This window comes from Drosophila novamexicana, unplaced genomic scaffold (assembly GCF_003285875.2).
Source record: "Drosophila novamexicana strain 15010-1031.04,08,12 unplaced genomic scaffold, DnovRS2.1 tig00000932-arrow-arrow-pilon, whole genome shotgun sequence".
Lineage (NCBI taxonomy): Eukaryota > Metazoa > Arthropoda > Insecta > Diptera > Drosophilidae > Drosophila > Drosophila novamexicana.
Window position 1 is genome coordinate 1,932,011 of NW_020824832.1, and position 20,587 is coordinate 1,952,597.

At 40.5% G+C, this 20,587-nt stretch overlaps 1 protein-coding gene across 2 annotated transcripts in view; it reads left to right on the top strand.

The window, feature by feature from the left end:
• LOC115765214 (longitudinals lacking protein, isoforms A/B/D/L) overlaps window positions 1–20,587 on the top strand; it is a 127,863-nt gene that overhangs the window by 76,122 nt on the left and 31,154 nt on the right. For both annotated transcript variants that reach the window (XM_030708657.1, XM_030708658.1), the window contains exon 2: window positions 9,061–9,221. In XM_030708657.1, the coding sequence (XP_030564517.1) occupies window positions 9,081–9,221 (141 nt within the window). In that variant the 5' untranslated portion in view covers window positions 9,061–9,080. The remainder of the gene's footprint in view (window positions 1–9,060; window positions 9,222–20,587) is intronic.

The window sequence follows — 20,587 nt, forward strand, 5'->3', positions numbered from 1 at the left end:
GGCCACGGCAGCAACATTTATTGTTTATGCATTTGTGAAGGCAAATTTTCAACAGTTGCTTTTTTTTGGTAAGGGGTGGGGAAGACTAATTGATTTTTATGCGCAACCATGTCCACAACAACAACAACGACAACAACAACAACAATAACAACAACAACGACAACATTGAATGCTGCATAGGCGGCACATATTTTAAGCACAAATTACAAAGCAATAATCATAAATCTTTTTTGCGGCTCAGCAGCAGCAGCAACAGCAACATGTTGCTGCCATTTATCAAAATATCAATGTGTGTGTGAGTGTGCGTACGTGTGTGTGTGGCAGATGCCAGACAAATGGGCATTGCGTGTGCCATATCAATGCAATGTTGTTGCTGTCACTGCTGCTGCTGGGTTTGTTGTTGTCATCGTCGCTCAAATGTTGATAACTTTGCTGCCAGCAACAATTGCAAATGGAGCACGTGGCCAAAGCAGCAGCAACAACAAAGGCAACAGCAATTATTGTTGCTGCCCCGCTCCCCCGACTACGGCTGCTGCTGCGACTGCGACTGCCGCAACTGATTGCTCTTGATTAAATGCTAGTCACTCACTTGAATACTTGAATCTGCAGAACCGAGATGCGGCCCCGGAAATTGTTTGTGCCACGAACTGCAGTTATGCACCTCGCAGCCGGCGTCTTGCTAACATTTAAACGGCTTCCTGGCGGTTGCTATTGCTCTTGTTGTTGTTGTTGTTGTTGTTTTTGTTTTTGTTGTTGTTGTTGCACTGTAGACGAACGCTTGTCCAGTTGTCCAAGTGGAGCATCCAGCTGCTGCTGCTGCTGCTGCTGCTGCTGTCCAATTTTGATGGATCTTTTGGCTGCAGTTAAAGTCCAGCGAGCAGCGAAAAAATGTTCTCTTTCCGCAGAAACTAGTATTTTTTTATTTTTATGCAAAAAATTTAAGTCTTCAAATCAAATTAAGAATTTCAAGTGGAAATAGTTTGGAATAATAAATAATTCATGTATTTTAGTTTTGTATTTTTTTTTTTGGTATTTGTATGAGTATATATAAATATATATCATAAAATAGACAATTTCTTGGCAGCTCTGTCTATTTTGTTTCGGTATTTTTATACCTTTTAAATACCAGTTTTATAACAATTAGTATTTATATTCATGCAAGAATTAAATTTGTATAAAACATTAGTAGGCTTACTTCTGGTAGTGACAATTGTTGGTATTTTAAGTGACCCAAATCTGCATATGGTATTTTATTGGATCACTTGGTATTTAATTCGCTACTGCATACTAGCCTAGTTTTGAGTTGCAAATTGTGTTAATCCTGTGCGTTAGCCAAGCCAACAGCGAACGCTGCTCAGTTGACAAACCAGCGGCTCAGCAACAACAACAACAACAGCAACAACAACAGCAGCAGGAACAACAACTACAGATTGCAGCTGCGTGTTGCTGCGGTGTCAAAACCGTTTTCTACAACAACAACAATAATAAACGACAACAAGAACCGCAACGATCCCTAGCTTATTAAAGTTTAATGACTATTGGGGTGGTCTTGGCACGTAGCTGTCACAGTTGCTGCTGCTGCTGCTGTTGCTGTTGCTGCTGCTGCTGTTGTTGCTGTCGCTGACGATTTGCGCAATGCGCGCAATGGCAGCAAATAATTGCAACGGCAACGTGCAACGATTTGCGGCCTCAACGAGGTGAAGGCAACAACAGCAACAAATGTTTATATGAAAATTGAAAACGATCATTTCGCAATGCGCGCACGGCGACAACAGCAGCAAACGACAACAACAGCAACAACAACAACAGCAGCAGCAGCAACAAAAAAGAACCGACGTTTTCTTTTGATGCTTTGCATTCGGCACGCAAAAAACAACAACAACTTCAAATACAGCTTTATGCCGTTTCATCATGGCAACAATTGGCTAATAATATAAATCTAGTGCCCGAAAAACACAACAGCAACAGCACCAGCACCAGCACCAGCAATAACAACAACAAAAAGACAACAGCATACACAGCAATCGTCTTTGGCCCAAGGCTGGCCGCTGCTGCATGTTTTTGTTGCTGCTGTTGTTGTTGTTGCTCCAGTTTTGTATTATTATTGTACGTCTAATTTAATTGCATTTCGATTGCTGACCCCTCATGGCAGCTATATGTCAATAAAATTGCTGCTGCACGCCAGCAACATGCACTTGTTGTTGCTGCTGCCGCTGTTGCTGCTGCTTATCGTCTGACCACAAATAACTGCAAATTGTGTGTATAAAAATGCAAACTGCATTGTTTGTCTACGGCTTATCTGCAGCAACTGGCCAGTAAATCAGCGTAACAGGCGCAGCAACAACAACAACAACAGCAGCAGCAGCAGCAGCAATGGCAACAAACTGCCAGGCAACACGCATGCGCCACCAAAAGTCATGTTCGTGCCACAAAGGCGACACCAAAGCCATACATATTGTAGGTGGCAGCAACAGCAGCAGCAGCAACGGTAACAACAGCAAACAGCAGCGAGCAGCGAGCAGCAGTTGCATTTAAATATGGCAATTGTAGCTTAAAGCAGCTAAGCAGCAACACACACACACGCACACACTACACACCCTAGCTAATCATTTTGGGTAATAATTTTGCATTTTTTGTGTGTGCAACATGTTGCAAGCGCGCGCCCTTTTTTTGTTGATTTTTCTTTTTGCTCGTATATAACTGTCCAGCGCGTGGGCGTGTGGCAGCTGCCCAGTCGCATAGAGAGAATTGCGGCAACGCTTGCCACTTTGAACCCGCCACGCAGCAGCAGCAACAACAATCAGCAACAGCAACAGCAACAGTAACTGCAGTTGCAGCGAGTGGCAACAATAGAAAGCCACGCAGGAAGCAGCAGTTTAAATGCTTTGCAGTTTAAATTTATGAGCAGCACCCAAAGCGAAATCCTTTCACCGGCTTAGACAACGCATTAATAAATCAATAACGCGTTTATAATCATAGTCGTTGTTGCAGTTGCAGTTGCTGCTGCTATTGCTGTTGGCCAGCAACTTCCGTGCGGCAGGCAGCCAGTGACAAGCGGCAATTTGGAGCGACAGCGCGGCAACACCTTGGCAACATTGTTGCTGGGGCAAGAGCGAGAGCAATTAACATGCCAGGAGAGCCTTTGATCACAATAATATGCAGCATGCCTTGCAACATGTTGCGCAACTTATCAAAATAATCATCATTCACATCGACAACGGCACAACAGCAACAGCAGCAACAACAACAACAACTACAACAATCACAACAATCACAACAACAACAACAACAACTGCAACGCAGGCAGCATTATGATAATCGCAATGCGGCGGCAATGTTGAAACGAAACAAAAATTGCAACTGTTTCTCATGCAGCGTCTAGAGCGTTGCCGCGCTGTAGCGGCAAAATGCAACTGCTGCATGTTGCAATTAATAATCGACGTGGCAAAGCAGCTCGCAAGGCGCGGCAACAACAACAACAGCAGCAGCAACTGCGTCGTGCGCCCTTCTTTTTGATTTAAAATGTGCCGCCATCGTTTTGGCCCGCACGTAGGCGTACTCACACGCATATATACATACAAATATACATATATATGCATATATACTCGCCCCCTCTCCTGGCTGCGCGCACCCAGCTGCCCTTCAGCCCCAAACACCTGTAACAGTGGAAGAAGCGTTGCTGCTGCTTCTGCTTCTGCAACCACTTGGCATCATCAGTCAAGTGTCTGCTTGGCTGCTGCTCTGCCTAACTGCCCGTCCGCCCGTCCGCCTGCCCGCCGACAATGTCACTGTCTCGTGGCACTGGCGGTTCCGCTGGCATCGCTTTAGAGCATCTTTGTGTGGGTCTTGCAGATCGCCATCGAGCGATTGACCACAATAGCTGCTGGTTGCCTGCTGTTAGCTCCAAAAGACACACACAAAAAGCTAATCAAGTCAGCCGTAGAATTTGTTGAATTTATAAACTACAAAACTAAAGTACTAAAAAGATATATACGTAAAGATATACACATAATAAGGCCTACTACGGAATAGATATACAATTAAATTATAGCCATTTCGATCGTCACTCGGCGATCAACGCCTGTTCGCCTTTATGCAAAGCCTTAACTTGATGAGAATTCCAAGCAGCTCTCATTGACAACGCAATTAACAGTGTTGCAAAGCTATTTAACATTCAACAACAACAATCAGACATTTACCTAACTTAGGTTTTTGTTGCTCTTGTTGTCCGTTACACGCAATCCAATTTATATCAATTTTTGATTTAAATCGCACTTCAAGCTTCTTTTAATTTCGTTTTAGGCTCACCTAAAGCTTTAAAGCAGTTTTTAATAGCACTTAAAGATTCTTTAAATCTCGCTTAAGGCTCATCCAAAGTTTCTTTAAAGTTAAATTAAAGCTAGCTAAAAGCTCGTTTAACGATCATCCAAAGCTCACTTAAAGCTCACCCAATTCACCCATCAAAATGTTCACTCGAACATGCTTTAGCATTCACTTAAAGCTCAATGTTTCTTTAAATCTAACTTAACGCTCGCCTAAAGCTTCTTTAAAGCGCACTTAAAGCTCACTAAACGCACACTCAAAGCATCTATAAGGCTCACTTAAATCACACTCGAAGCTTCTTTAAAGGTCACTTAAAGATCACGCGAAGCTTCCTTAAAGGGCACTTAAAGCTCGCGCCAAGCTTACTTAAAGCTCCCTTAAAGATTAAATTCGTTATTTTGCAGCTTCTATCTAGCTTTTTTTGTATCTTTTGACTCTAACCCGACAATTTTGGCAAAGAAATTAAGAAATTAAATGAAAATGGAAAATGCCTTAAACGTTAGTAGCTGAACTCGGCTATGTGCGTTTTAACACAATGCCACGCCCAACGGGCGGCGCTTGACGCTGAAAATTTATGTGGCCCACTAATAAGTCGGCTGGCAATTACGCTTATAAATAAATAAATCAGCGCTGCAAAAACTTCGATGGCGGCGCCTTTGTGGAGAAGCCACTGGGAGAGCCGCTGAATGCCGCGTGCTGTGGGTGTGACAAGTGCAGCGAGTGGTGCAGCGGTCCAGCGGCGCCATTCAAATTCAAATTCACATGTGATCGGCCAAGCATGAGTCAGCTACTCCACACGGAGGCGGTCTCTCGATTGGAAATTGTGTGTGTGTTTGTGTGTGTGTGTGTGTGGCGGTGGGGCGGCATGGCTAGGGAGTGGAGAAGCTTCTAAGCTGCTGCTCGTCAGCGGCGCTTAATTAGAAAATTGCTAATAACTCATGCACACGAACAAATTTCAATATTAATGAGGTTTTAAGGCAGCGACCACGGCAGCAACCGCAACAACAGCAGCAGCAACAATTCTGGAACTGCGGCAACTGCAACGGCAGCGGCAACGGCGTCTTAATTGAAAACTTTTTGAATCGTGCCGTCAAATGAAGAAGATGCAGCAGCAGCAGCGACAGCAACAGTTGCCAGGCCCTGGCTCAAACTGTGCGCAATGGGAGGCACAGCAGCAATTGTTGCTGCTGCCTGTCTTACGCTGCCTGTTGCTCCTGTTGCTCATTAAGTTGCATGAAAACTCAATAGGTTTGCTGTTTCTTGTACTTTTTTTCAGTTCTTCTGTGCAATTAACGGTCGCCGTCTTTGACTGATTTAGTTATCAGCTGAGCAGCAACAGCAGCAGTAGCAGCAGCAACAGCAGGAGCAACGGCAGCAACATGTTGCTGGCATTCATAATTAGCATGCAAGCGGCATAAATCGCGGCAGCGGCAGCAACAACAATTAACAGACCCAAATTGCATGCAGCACACAGTGCAGGCAAATGTAAAATGCCGCTTTCTCTCTCTGCCACACAGCGACAGCTGCAGCAGCTACTTAGCATGCAGTGCAGCGTTTGATGTCTGCAACAGAACACGTAGGCAATAGCAGCAGCAGCAATAGCAGCAGCAGCGGCAACAGCAGCAGCAACTGTCAATTATATTAGTTGCTGTTACACAGCGCGCTAATTCAAAAATCATGCGTGGGCAGCAGCAACAGCAACAGCAGCAGCAACCTGGCACGCCAGCAACATTGCCCTCTATGCCAGCAGCAACATGGACGCTAGCAACTTTTCTTAATTAAGTGACGACCTGTTGTTGTTGCTCAGCTGTTGCTGGCTGTCGCTGCTGCATGCAAATTTAATTTGCGTCTTGCCGCGACCTTTGGCCATTGCGTGTTGCTGCTGCCGTTGCTGCTGCTGCTGCTGCTGCTGCTGCTGCTAGCCCCGGCCATAGCTTCTCGGCAGCAACATTTCGCATTGTTGTTTGGCCACAAATTGATATTTAACTGGTTGGCTCTGGGTCTGGCCTGGTAAAAGTTCGCACGACTTTTCGCCTATTTAACATTTACGATACGTTCGTAACCGGGCCTCCCTACCCCTCTCTCTCTCTCTCTCTCACTCGATCTCTTCTCGATCTTTTTGCGATATTCTCGATCGTTGCTTCTGTCGTTATCTGTGGCAATATCTCTGGGGCCAATCCACTTCTGCTGTTTGCTAGCATTTCTATCGTGTGTGTGCGCCGTTAATGTTTTTACTTAACCAGATACACGCACACACACACACACACACATACACACACGCACGCACACACTCATGCACCTCGTTGCATGCTGTGTGCGTAGCGCAATAAATCAAAGTTTTATTTGTTGAAATAAATTCACAGTTTATTGCTTCGTTATTATTTGCGCTGCTATTGCTGCTGCTGCTGCGCCAATGAATGTTGTTGCTGGCTGAATGCAACAGCAACAACAACAGCAACAACAACAGCAGCAACAACAACAACAGCAGCAACAACTGCGACAGACAGCTATCAAACACTCGCAACTGCCGGAAATGTTTATTGTTCTTGTTGTTATTACTGTTTTTGTTGTACTTGTTGCTGTTGCTGTCGCTGTTATCGCTGTTGTTGCTGGTGTCTTTCTAATTTTTGCTTCGCTGATTGCTTGAATATCAAGCGTTTAGCTGACGGCCAACGAATGAATTTGAATCGAATTTGTTGCTTTGACTTAACGAAGCCTTCAATTTTGCCATGCCTAAAATTGATCTTAAATAAAATCAATAAGAGCTCTTGAAAATTCTCCGCAGCACATTTGTGTGAATGTACTTTCCCTTAGCACAATATTTAATATATTTTATCTATTTACAATAATATTTAATATTTTGTTGCCTTCGTTTCGAATTGTTTGCCAAGTAATTTATTGTGTGTCTTATTGGTCTTATTGGAAATACTATCTGCAACAATTTTGCTAGAGTCCAGAGTTTAGTCACTTTTTTAGTTTCAAAAAAATCTGTGCTTAGTGTGATATTGATTTATTGAATTTCTATTTGAAGAACAAAGAATATTACTGCATATTATCACAAATTAATTTAGTAACAACTTGACTCTGTGTTGAATGTTTATTATTCCAAAGGATGAGAAAAAGTTTGTAAATTTAAAAAAAAGGTTACTTTTTCATGTGAAATATCTTTTGTCCCTTTTAAAAATTATTCGAAACAACTTCCTTTAAGTTTTGTGTACTTCTACAATTTTAATAATGTTTAAATAAGATATAAATAATATATAATGTATACAATTTAAATATATAATATTTATTATTATATATATTTATATAATTATTTAAGTTAAGTTTTGGCCGTTATTGAATATTAAAAAAAATTGTGGCCATTAAAGCAAATTTCTATGCCTAAATATACACAAGAGAGAAAAAAAACCAATTTGACGCCGAGTTATGTGTTTTTCTTTGTAATATTTTATATTTTGCTGTGCGGCGCTGAACAAAATTGCAAGTCAAGCCGGTCTGTGGCAATACCACGCCCTCAGTAAACCAACCGCAGCTCCGCCCCGCCCCGCGCCGGCTGCCCTCTCTTAGCCAGTTGCAGTCCACCTGCCTGTCAAGAGGCTGTCAGTGACATTTTTGAACCCTGACCGTTTTTAATTTGCAGGCGGCTGCGGCTGCCGCGAATGCAGCCACACGCTTTGCCATTAATTACCAATAGAGATACGAAATGTGCAGCTATAAGATATGAGTATGCATGTGTGTGTGTGACTGAGTGTGTGTGTTTGAGTGAGTCTGTGCAAATATTACGCAATGTCTTCAATTAGCAAACGCTGGAACGTTAAATTAAGAAATTGTTCTCATGCCTCGTTTAAATTGTGCGCTATGCTTTTTCATGTTGATATCTATCGATAACGATAACAATTAAATTGAACAATTAAGAATGTTGAACTTTTATGAAAACAATATTATTAAAAAAAAAAAAGAAGAAATAATAATAAACATAAATGTTCCTACCTCAAATATTTTATACATCATTTCATACCATATCTTGCACGATACATTTTTATGTCGATACTTTTCGATAATATTATCGAATAAATTAAAAAATGTAGAAGGTTAAACTCTTTTTGGAAACAGTAAAACTAAGTTCGCAAATTATCCTACTCAAAATATTTCATATAGCAAGCCTTTCCATTTTTGTCGATACTTATCGATAACGAGAAAATTTGATAATAGGAATGTTCAACTTCTAATGGAAATTGTGTATATAATATATATAAGCTCTTAATGAAATGATAAAAAATGGAAAATAAAAATGTGCTTAAAATATTTTATATATCATCCAATTCATTTTTGTGGCTGATGAATTTCGTTGTCAATACTAATCGATAGCGATAACAAGAAAATGTAAAAGTTAGGAACTCATTAAAATACGAGTAGAAAAGGTAAACCCCTTAAAATATTTAATGAAATATCTGAAACCATTTTTGTCCTATAGCTAAAAGCTGATAAGTACAGTTTTAATATTAAAATAAAATATACACTGCGAGAAAAGGGCAATTAGAACTTAGTTCTTTAATTTTCTCTTTGGATTATATTTTACAATATTTTATTTATGCGTACTCCATTATTTATCTCTTATATCAATTCTTTGCTTAGATATAGCACGTATCCTGCCTATTTACTCTATATATATTCTATATTACGATTAGTTATAAAATATATTAACATTGTTTCATTTCTTTCGTCTATTTACAGCAGCGTAAGCTGTCACCGACATGGGCAGTGAGCAATACTGCTTGAGGTGGAACAATCATCAATCCAACCTGTTAGGGGTGTTTAGTCAATTATTACAGGACGGGAGCCTGGTGGACGTTACATTAGCTTGTTCAGGGGGCCCATCCATCAGAGCCCATAAGGTGAGTGCACTTTAATGCTAATATATGGGAATGTTCAAAAATTATATACAATTAAATATTGCTTCGATAACAAATCCTTTTGGGTGCCAAGCCCAAAGCTGCAATCGGATTCTCAATAAAAATCGTTTCAGTGTGGGAAGGTTTTTTTCACTAAGGCATATCATTAAGTAAGGAACTAGATAATTGACACAGGTGTTCAAATCTAAAGAATATGATGAAAGGAGAACTAGTTCAGAGTAGAACTTGTATATTTCCAGTAAAAAAGAACTTGTTCCTCTGCCCCATATTTCTGGCTTATTCATTAAGACCGTATTTTGTGTTATTTCTATTATCTCATATCATATAATATCTACGTATTATTAACTCAAGTCAGCTGTGGCAGTCAATTTTGTGCACATATATTCACAATTGCCTCGATTATTTGAATTAATTGCAACGAGTGCTGCCCATGCGTTACGTTTTCCAGCCAGTTGGCAGCACTGTTAACGAGCAACGGCAACGGCAAATGCAACTGCAACTGCAACTGGAAACTGTAAAATGCGGAAGCTGTCGCAATGTTGCGATCAAGGTCGCTGTTGCTGCTGACGTTGACGTTGGCGTTGGCGTGGCGTCGCAGTTGCCGCCGCTGTTGGCGTTTTAGGCCTCTCGTAATGCCAGCCGCATAAATTAACGAAGCAGCCACAAAACAACAACAACAACAACAGCAACAGACAACAACACGATCAAATGCAATTTACACATTTGTCAGTAAATTGTCAACTTAGCGCGCGCCGCAGCGGCGCTTAACGCGACAGCGCTGCCGGCGTCGCTGCATGTTGCTGGCGTGGCCGCGTTTGTTGCTGGCAACAATGTTGACAAGGTCAGCGCCTAATAGAAATTGACTGCGCCCCAGCCCCCGTCTGCCACGTGGCTGCGCTTCGTGTGTGTGCATGTGTGTGTGTGAGTGCATAAATCATGCGTTGCCAGGCAGCAAGCAACAACAACAACAACAACTGCAGCAACAGCAACAACAGCTACCGCGACCGCTGCAACATTTTGCGCACGTCTGTCAATTGAAATTCCTGTTAAATTAAGCGGAAAATATTTAACTGCGTTGCTGCTGCCGCACCAACAACAACAACAAAAACAACCTGTAGCCAAGTGGTTGCTGCTACCTTTTGATGTTTAAGCTGATAAAGTTATTTTGAATGTATGTAATTTCTTGTCGTATAGAAAAACTGGTAAATTGTTCAATTATAATGCGTTTATTATGCACTTGCAGTCCGCTGACAACAGCAGCAGCAACAACAACAACAGCAGCAGCAGCAGTAACAACGACAACGACAACAATTGACACTGATATGGCCAGTGATTGGCACAGCAAGTGGTCACCCAGGAACACTTAGCCAAGTAATTCTCGCGCTCCCTCTCTGTCTCTCTTTCTCTTAGTCTCTCTCTCTTTCTCTGTCTGTCACTTGGCTAACAGCAGACAGCCAAAGTTGCTCATTAGGCCACGTTTAAGCCTGACAGCGACAAGAATTGTTGCTGCGATACAAAACGGATTTTATGAATTTTCTAGCTGAAAGCGGCCAGCAGAGTTCTTACCCTGATCTTTAAAGAGAGTAAATAGTCTATTATATAGTCCATTTTATATAGATCAGAATCAGAATCAGAGTCAAGGCTTCGTGTTTCTATTCAACTAGTCACATACCCTCTTTCTGACTCTCTCTCTATCTTTCTCTCTCTCGCTATCTCTCACTTTTTCTCTCGCTCTCTCTCTCTCGCTATCTCTCACTCTCTCTCTCTCTCTCTCTCTCTCTCTCTCTCTCTCGCTATCTCTCACTTTCTCTCTCTCTCGCTATCTCTCACTCTCTCTTTTTCTCGCAATATCTCCCTCTCTCATTCTCTCCCTCTCTCTCATACTCTCTCTAGTTCTCGCTCTCCATCTTTCTCACTCTTATATGCTTTCTATTTAACTATCTCTCTCTACCTCATTCGCTCTATTGCTCCTTGCTCCTCGCTTCCTCTCCCTCTGTCTCTCTTCCTCTCCTTAAATTTTCTATGTCATTATCATGAAACTTTGCATAGCTTCGATTAATTTGTTGGCTATTATATCGTCTATATCGTGGAGAACTCCTCTTAATAATGAAAAATCAAAAGAAAATTGTATTGAAAACATTTCTCTTCTTTCTATTTTCGCATAGAATCACTTTAAGGCCAGGTCAAGTACTTAAGCCAGCCTTGTTTGTGGCCTTCGGCTGGGGCTGTGCACTCTCAGTTACTTGATTAGGCATTAATGGCATTTGTATGCACTTATCAAATGGTCTGCGCCAGCTAATCACATAATTGTTATCCAGCGAACAACTAGCCCGTGCAAGCCCTTTCCCTGCATCTACAGCTCAAATGGTAGCTCAAGCTAGGTACGGTTGAGATGGCCCAAACGCCTTTTCAATATGTTTGCCAATACTTTTCCTCGTTTTTTTTTCCTTTTTGGCTGGCAAGTCAACTTCATTAGCCGCACAGACAACAACAACAAGAACAAGAAGTTAACTATCGGATGAATTCATTTCCTTTTTAGACAGACTTTGCAGTCAACAAATATTGCCCAAGGCAGACGAAATTACAAGAGAGAAAAAGAAACAAAATGAAAATAAAAACAAAGATTCGAAAAAAAAGCAAGCAAGAATATATCTAGAAAATGAAATTGAAACTGAGCGATGCTTAGCTCTATGAGACTTTGGATAAATCCTTGGCACATGCAAGTGTTGCTGTTGTTGTTATCGCTTTGGCAAACTAATTAGCAAATGTACACACACAGACACGCGCGCACACACACGCACGCACACACACTCGGACAAATGTCAACATTTCTAAAAGCCAATAAAGCAAGGAATTGAAATGCTAAAGCAACTCGAGGCAGCAGAAGCAAAAGAAGTCTTGGCCGAAGCCAGCTGTCAATTACTTTTGCATATCCTTGCAGCCACTCTTTGTTGTTATTTTTGTTGTCGTTGTTGTTGTTGTTGTTGTTGTTGTTGTTGTTGATAACGAGCTCAGTTTTGACGCTGCAGGCGCCTTCACAACCGTCCGAAGAGCGACAAAAAATTGTTAAATTGATTAAAAAGCAAAGTGTCGATGAACGAGCCAATGATGACAGCCAGCCCAGCGCCACAGACACCAGCCTGGACATTAAGCCAGCCGGGCAGTTGCCCAGGACATGCCAAAGTCAATGCGACAAATAAAAAATACAGAAGCGTGCGCCAGCAAAAAACCCGAGTCCAAAGGATAACCAGCAGGACAGCAACTGTGCGAGAGATAGAGCGAGAGAGGGAAGGGTGGGGGAAGGAAGAATGACAGAGAGCAGAATCGTAGCTGACGACAGGGCGCCGCATGTCCTGGAGTCTAAACACGCGCAAACCAACAAACGGGCTGGCTTTAAAGTTTGCCAAAGTATTCGCAAGCAATTGAATAGGTTCACGACTGTCACATACCCTGTAGGAGCCACGCAAAGAAAAACAACAAATATTACAGATATAAGTAACAATTTAACGACAAAATAATTTCTAGGCTTTTTTTCTTAATTTAAAATGGTTTTCAAATAATTGGGAGCTGTTATCTCAAACATTCTGACTACCCTATAAACATAAGCACACATAACACACACACACAAACACCAGGCAGGCACGACAGCTGGATGTATGAGAATCTATGTAGACTCTCGTATCTCCAGCCGTTGTGCGGATGTGCGACAAATTTTGCGTCGCCAGCTCTTAAAAAAAGAGGTTTTCCAAATCGATATTTATCGATTTCAAGCAAATTAAGCAAAGTTATCGATGCTCTTCAGTAAACTTGAGCTGTGTGGGAAATAAGAGCAGCTATGTTCTGTAAAACTAGTCTGTTCTATAAGACTAATAGAGCAGACGGACGGACGAACGGACATGGCTAGATCGACTCGACTATATGTATATACATGTATTTTTGTATATATATATATTAGGAATGCCTGCCTACATGCATTTAAAGGGAACACTTGTTACCTTTTTAAGCATTTCAGAAATTAAATTATTTTCGCAAGCGTTTCACTAAGCGAGCGAGCACTGTACAACTCTTTGTCTTTCCCTCGCAGCGACTAAATATCCTTGGCTATTGCTGGTCATAGTTCTATGCACATGCATGTTTACTCATATGCAGGAGTGTAAGTGTGTGTGTGCGTGCGTGTGTGTGTGTGTGCTGTAGTTTTTGCTGCCCGCACAGCCGCAGGCTTTTGTGATATACCGCACCGCACCGCAGCACCCCGCCGCGCCCGGCTTCGCCCTAGTTGCTGCGGCCATTCGGTCTCAATGCCAAACGGCGGCGGCACTTTAACTCAATTTGAAGCATTTAACGTATGCTCGGTTGATATTTGATGCGATTTGGAGAGGAGTCGCATCGCCCACCCGCCCTTCATTGTCACTATTTTTTTTTGCAGCAGGAGCAGGCACTGCACGGATGTGCGGATGTGTTGCCCAGAGGCAAACAAAGTGTAACAAATGTCGTTGGCAAACTGTCGGGAGCCACTACAAAAGGGAGTCACTGACCAACGCTCGTTTGTCGAGCGGTGCAGGTGCCCCCCGCTGCTGACTCCCCTGCTGACCCCCTGCTGACCCCCTGCTGCCTGCTGCCTGTTTGCCCCCCGTTGCGCGCTACGGCTCGTCGAAATAGTTGGCAAATGACTTTCAATGACTTTTGGGGGTAACTCGACTCGAAAAAATTGTGTGAAAAAACTCTTGCAAATATTTGCAGTTGACTTGTTTTTCGTTCACTCTCTCCCACTCTCTCTCTCTCTCCCGCTGGCTCCCCTTTCTAAATGCGCATTGTGCTCTTGTCGGCGGACTTGTTGTCTTAAGCTGATTTGTTGGCTGTCTAAGAGCTGATTGAGTTGGAATAATCCTCTGCTCTGCTCTGCTCTGCTCCGCTCTGTTCTGCTCCTGTTGCCAGAGTCATTTTGCATTGGTTCTGTGGGCAGCACAAATAGAATTCAGTTCGTATGGGCGTGGCAGCAGAACAGCATGTTCAACAACATGCCACACATGCTTCTTGTTGCTGCTCTTGTCAAAATGCATATATGCAAACACTTAACAGCAACAACAGCAGCTCGTAAGTCTTGCCAACACTTTTTTTTTTTGACAAGCCGCCAGCAACAACAACAGCAACATGGCGTGGCCGCCTCTATTGGCAGCTGCAACAACTTGCAACATATGTCGGACAACAACAAAAACAACGGCAACATCGAGTGCAACAAACAACAATTGCAGCTACAACAAAACAAATTGCCTGCCTGGCGAAAATCAAGTAAAATGTCAAAAAATGCAACAATTTTCATATCGCAAAAAAATGAATAAAAAACTCAAATAATAATAATAGAAATAACGCATTTTTGCAGTCAAGACTTGTTGCTATTGTTGTTGTTGTTGCTGCTAATTGTTGCTTGTCATTGATAAGCAGCAGCAGCAGCAGCAACTGAGTGCTTTATGGCTGCAAATGCAAGGATGTGGCGCAGGCTAGAGGGAGGTGGGAAAAGGCAGCAGGAGGCGTGGAGCGGCTGGCCAATTGCTATTATTAAGCGCCTGCAAAGTCTGGCAAATTGCAGTCAATATGGAAACCGAGCAAAGGACAAAAGATTGACAAAACTTAAAAGAGCTGGGCAAAAAGCCAAGTGACCAGGCAGGACCTGGCCCAGCTGTGAGAGCTGCTATAAATATTAATTATAATTATAATTTCAATCATAAATTTGTTTGGGCCACAATTTTGTTACTAATAAGATCTAAGTAAACCAGCGAAAACATTTGGGGAATGGGTGGAGGAATCAAAATAGTGAACTATTTTCAAGGGAATTGGTTTAAGGTATCAAAAAGTGCAATATTTGTCATGTGTGTTAACTTTAGGAGACAGTATACAACAAGCTTGCAGCAGCGAGCTCTTAAAATTTGCAAGTTATGCTCAAAATCGATATTTATTTATTTATGTTCTACGAAAATGAAAGGAGACGTCAATAGTTTTCGGGGTTTAACGTCAGTCAGTTGGAAAAGGCTAGCTCGAGTCAGTTTGTCGTTCGGATTAAGAATATATTCATTTATTCAAAGAGTTGCAACTGTAGATCCGTCTGTCTGATAGATAACATTCGACATTTGATAATAAAGTGGGCAATATGAATTTTAAATTTACTTGAAATATATTAAAGAGCCAGCTTGTTAAGTTCTTATTAAGATATCTCTGAGAATCTATTCAAACTTAAGCTGGAACAGACATATCAGGCACAACAGGCGGACATGTGTAAAAAGACACGACTGTTCATGCTGATCCAGAATATTTAAAAATATGTATATTTGATATAGTTAATGTATGATATTAGGTATATATGTGATATTAAGTATATAGTATGGTATATTTAACATACATAAGTATATTTTTATCAAAGCCTTGGGAATATCTATAATATGACGTTCAACAGCTTCGCTTTGCTTTGCTATTTTGCTGAATAGTGTATAAAATAATTATAGTATATATAGTATATATATATATATATGCTAGTGCAGCCTGTGGCAGCCACACCCTAAAATACACAAACTGAATCATTTCATTTGCATAATTATAAGAAACAACAAAAAATATCGTTTAGCTACATAAATATTAATGGTGAAAAATAAGTATAAAAAAAATAAATAGTCGAAAACAAAAAATAGGAACAACAAATAACAACAACAACAACAAAAACTTCAACAACAACAAAATGCAGTTAATTGCAATTTGATGTTAACAAGTCGAACAAATTGCAGCCGCAGCCTCAGCAACTCAAAGGAAACATGCTCATTATTATTATCTGGCATCTGGCATTATGTAGAGCAACAACAACACAATTACGTGGGTGGCAATTATAAGGCAATTGCCCGTTGCCCGTTGCCCGTTGCCAGTTGCCAGTTGCGGGCCACGTTGCGTATGCGTAATGCGAATATTGCGCATGCGCCACGTTCGACAATTGCCATTCGCTTATTTCGCATTGGCCACGTTCCGTATCGCTAATGCGCCCTGACAGGCCACAAATGCAATATATTTTCAAGCACATATTTATACATATATATATTAACTTAGATAATTAGTCGCACAAATGTAATTTGACAAATGGTAAACGATCTACAACATTCACCACAAGACTTGCCAGCTCAAATGTGACTCACAACAAGTCGCTGCTGGCAACGAACGGAAGTGGAACAACGGAAACAATTTGAGCCATTGCAATGGAATTGAGTAACAAGTATATTTGTACTAATGAAAGGGAATGAAGAGTGAATGGAAATAAGCTGAAATGGAACACCATAGAAAAAGCTTGAGTAAAAATAAGAATAAAAATATTCGAATAAGGAGTTTCAATAAAAAGTAGTATAAATTCAATGAATATAAAACGGAATGAAACAGCATATTAGAATTTCAACTAAATATAAGTTCGAATTGAAAGAAAGAGAACCGTAATGAGACGTCAGTTTGAGTTAAAATAAGTAGGAAGTGAATGGAAACGAACTGGAATGGAACACCATAGTAAAAGTTTGTAAGAAAAGTGAAAAAAGTTATTCATTTATTAGAAACGTCATTTAGAAACTTAAACATCATATAAAAGGGATGAAGTTAAAAAAAGAATTCAATCAACTAAAATAAAATGGAATGAAACGCCATATAAAAACTTAAAGTAATAATAGTATTCATTTAATGGAAATAAAATGGAATACAACGCCGTATAACGTATAGATTGATTGAAAGTGAATTGAAAGGGCATTAAAAAAAAGAAATTAAGTACAAAACTGTATAAACCAGTTTGAAATGAAATGGAAAGGAACGGCAAAAACGCTTTCAGCCAACATATGTGACTGTTCCATGCCAAACGTAGCAAACATTTGCTCAGTTTTTGGTATAGTAAAATCATAACATATGCAGCTGCTCTTGAAATATAATATTTTTGAATGAAACAGACTGAATTGGAACACATAAGGAATAACAAACATTCAGTGAGCGAGAGGCTACTTTGCTGCCTATGTTCCACTTCCCAAACGTAGCAATTAATATTATTACTGCGCTCGCATTGTTGTTTTTTGTGCCACTTTCACGCCGTTCCGCACACACACACACATTCGATTTGCCGACACGTCAATTTGAAATGCTCTCTCAAAAAATGCTGTTGCGTTCCATTTGCCAGCTCAAATTTCGATTACACGATTTGATTAGCTCGGGCATTACTCAACTGGCTGCCATAATTATCAATTAGCAATCAATTGATTACATTACCATATTATTGCAGGCACCGCAGCAGCAGCAGCAACAGCAACAGCAACAACATCAACAGCCACAGCAAGAGGCTGCCTTTTTTTTACAATTTCTAGCATTTACAATAAAACAATGGCAACAACAGGAAAAAAAGAAACACAACACAACTGCATATCAATGCATTCCACAGCAACAACAACAAATAACGCATATTGCTGCCGGCACTTTTTTTGGCCTGGGAAAAAATCGACAGCAGCAACTACAGCAACAACAACAATAACACTGTTAATTTAAATTGGAAAATTATACAAAAATATTCAAAACGTTCGCTGTGTGCAGTTTTGTTGTTGTTGTTGCTGCTGCTGCTGCTGCTGTTGCTGTTGTTGTTGTTGCTATTGTTGGGCTTATTTTTGTTGTTGTTGCGGGTTTTTTTTTTTGTTGTTGTTGCCTTTTCTTTACATTCGAATCTCTGTTAATCTGTGCAGCTCTCAAACGTCACGTTTTCACGCGGCCAACTATGCAACCTAAGGCAACAACTACAAGCAACAATTGCAAACAACTATGAGCAGCTACGAGCAACAGCAACAACAACGAGAACTGGAATCTAACGATGACGGCTGGCTGCAATCAACAAAAGCAATTCACGCATTCAATTAAATGCCTTCAAATGCGACTTGCCGACATTTTCTGTTGTTGTTGTTGCTATTGTTGTTGTTGTTGTTGTTGCTGTTGTTGCTGTCGCTAGAGTATGCATTAAAATGGTATAAAATTGTCATGTTAATAACCAATAATTGTTAATTTACAACACACTCGCAATTCTCTGCGTTTTTTTTTTTCTGTGTTTTGTTTTTATTCATTTTTTTTTTCTTTCATGTTGAGGTATTTGCGTTTTGACTCGTTTTGGCATTTGGCCGCAAGTCAATTAACATTTTTTATTATTTTTTTTTTTTTCATATGCCATTAGTGGCCAAAAATGTGTTTGCTGCATTTGTTTCAATTGAAGCTATTGATGGGGGGCGGAATGTGCAGGAAGCTGGAAATATTGGGGGTATATCATGTTTGCAGCATGCATAAAAATGAGTATATGTGGGTATAGAAGAGCTTTTATGAGTATTTTAGAGTATATGCTTATGAGTATGCATGAGTATTGCGCACAAATAAGTTGAACAATGAGTTGAACATTAAATAATAGATATGAAGCAGAAAGAAAAATGAGTATGTATGAGTATAGAGGCTCTGTTATGAGTATTTTTGAGTATATGCTTGTAAATATGTTTGAGTAGTGCGCATAAATGAGTTAGCTCAAATAAAGGCAGAGAAGAATTGATGCCAAGAGCGTGGCTGTAACAGCTTTTAGGCAAATACAAAAGCTTTTAGCTCTAAATAGCCTTTATCTCTAAATAACATTCAGCTGTGTTCCGATAAGAAAACTGTAGATATGCCCGAAGAACAAAACAATATCAACTATATTAAAAAGCCAACTCTGAAAGTTACGAAATGCAACCAAAATACAAAGAAATGCTAATCTGGTCATCTTAACAAAAGTTAAGATCAGCACAAATACTTATATTTCCAAAGTATTTATACTTATTTTTTGGCACTGTGCACTTGTGGTGAATATGCTAGGATTTGGTTGATGGTGCGAACAAGTGCGTCGCCTTTCGGCTCCGATTGTGAACCACGTTTTTCCAGGTTTGGAAACGCACCTTCGCGACATTTTTGAACTTTTTCAGAATATGTTTCGGTTGAGTTTTGGCTTAGATTAACTATGATTCGATTCAGGCAAAACTGTAGTTCCGGCTCGGCTCAACAGCACTTTGCAGCTTCTGTTTCCGTTTTGAACATATCGAAAAATCGTTGGGCTCACTACACAATGGATATTTTATATTTTATTATTATTTAATATATATATATTATTTTCTGTAATTGGCAGCATGCAACAAAAGTTTAGGCAGAAAAATGCAAAAAAAAAAACAACAATTAGAGAGAACGAAAAAAATTTATAATTAAAATTAACAACTTTTCTTGTCACGACTGCGCCGATCGCTGATGCTGGAGCTTAGCCCCAGGTCTACGGCCAGGTGTTGTTGTTGTTGTTGTTGTTGTTGTTGTTGTTGTAGCTGCTGCTATAATTATGCGCATTTTCAACAGATTTATATCTTTTCTTTATATTTAAGCACAATAAAAACTAAAAATATAAACACACACACACACAAACGCACCTATCGACGGCGGCGGTAAAGGGAAGCGGCTAAACCCGCGATATAGACGCGCATTGAGAGATAGCGTATCTCATTAAAACAACCAGCAGCAGCAGCAGCTGGCATTAGTTTATAGTATATGCATACTAGTATAGTATATATATGTGTGTGTGTGTGTGTGTGTGTGTGTGTGTGTGTGTGTGTGTGTGTGTGTGTGTGTGTGCATTGAGTATATAATTAGTAATTGTTGCACAAGCGATGCAAACTGTTGGTGAGCGGCGATCTGTTAGTTGCCGCCAGACAAAGCCGGGTCTCCATGCCAAGCAACGTCTATAAGTTTCTAGCAACAGCAGCAACAACAACGACAACAACAGCAACAACAAGCGGCAGCAACAGGCAACTAGCAACAACAACAACAATAAAGGCAAAACGCAGCCGGGCAGCGCAGCAAAATTAAAACCCAGTTTGAAGGTCAGCTGCGACACGAGCTGCGTGGCCCGGTAACAGCAACAGCAGCAACAGCCGCAACAACAACAATGACAAAAACGACAACAACAAAAGAAATAACAACAACAAAGGCAGCAACAATACTTTGTACAATTGTGTTGTCTCTTGACAACTGACGTCAGCAACAGGAACTGAAAATAAACGCGCATGCGTTGGCGCGTTTTTAAACGCTAGCTCAAATAATTTTTTTCTCTCTATATATACATTTTATTTCATTTTTTAATTTTTTTTTTGGTCTTCTTGAATTGGGCAAAATACGTATGTAATTATGGTGTGCGTGTGTGTGTGTGTGTGTGCAATTTTTGAAGATTAACAAATATGCATGCTTATTAACATACACATATGTCACAGTTTGAAGTGCGCGATTGAACAATGTGAACAGTGCACTAT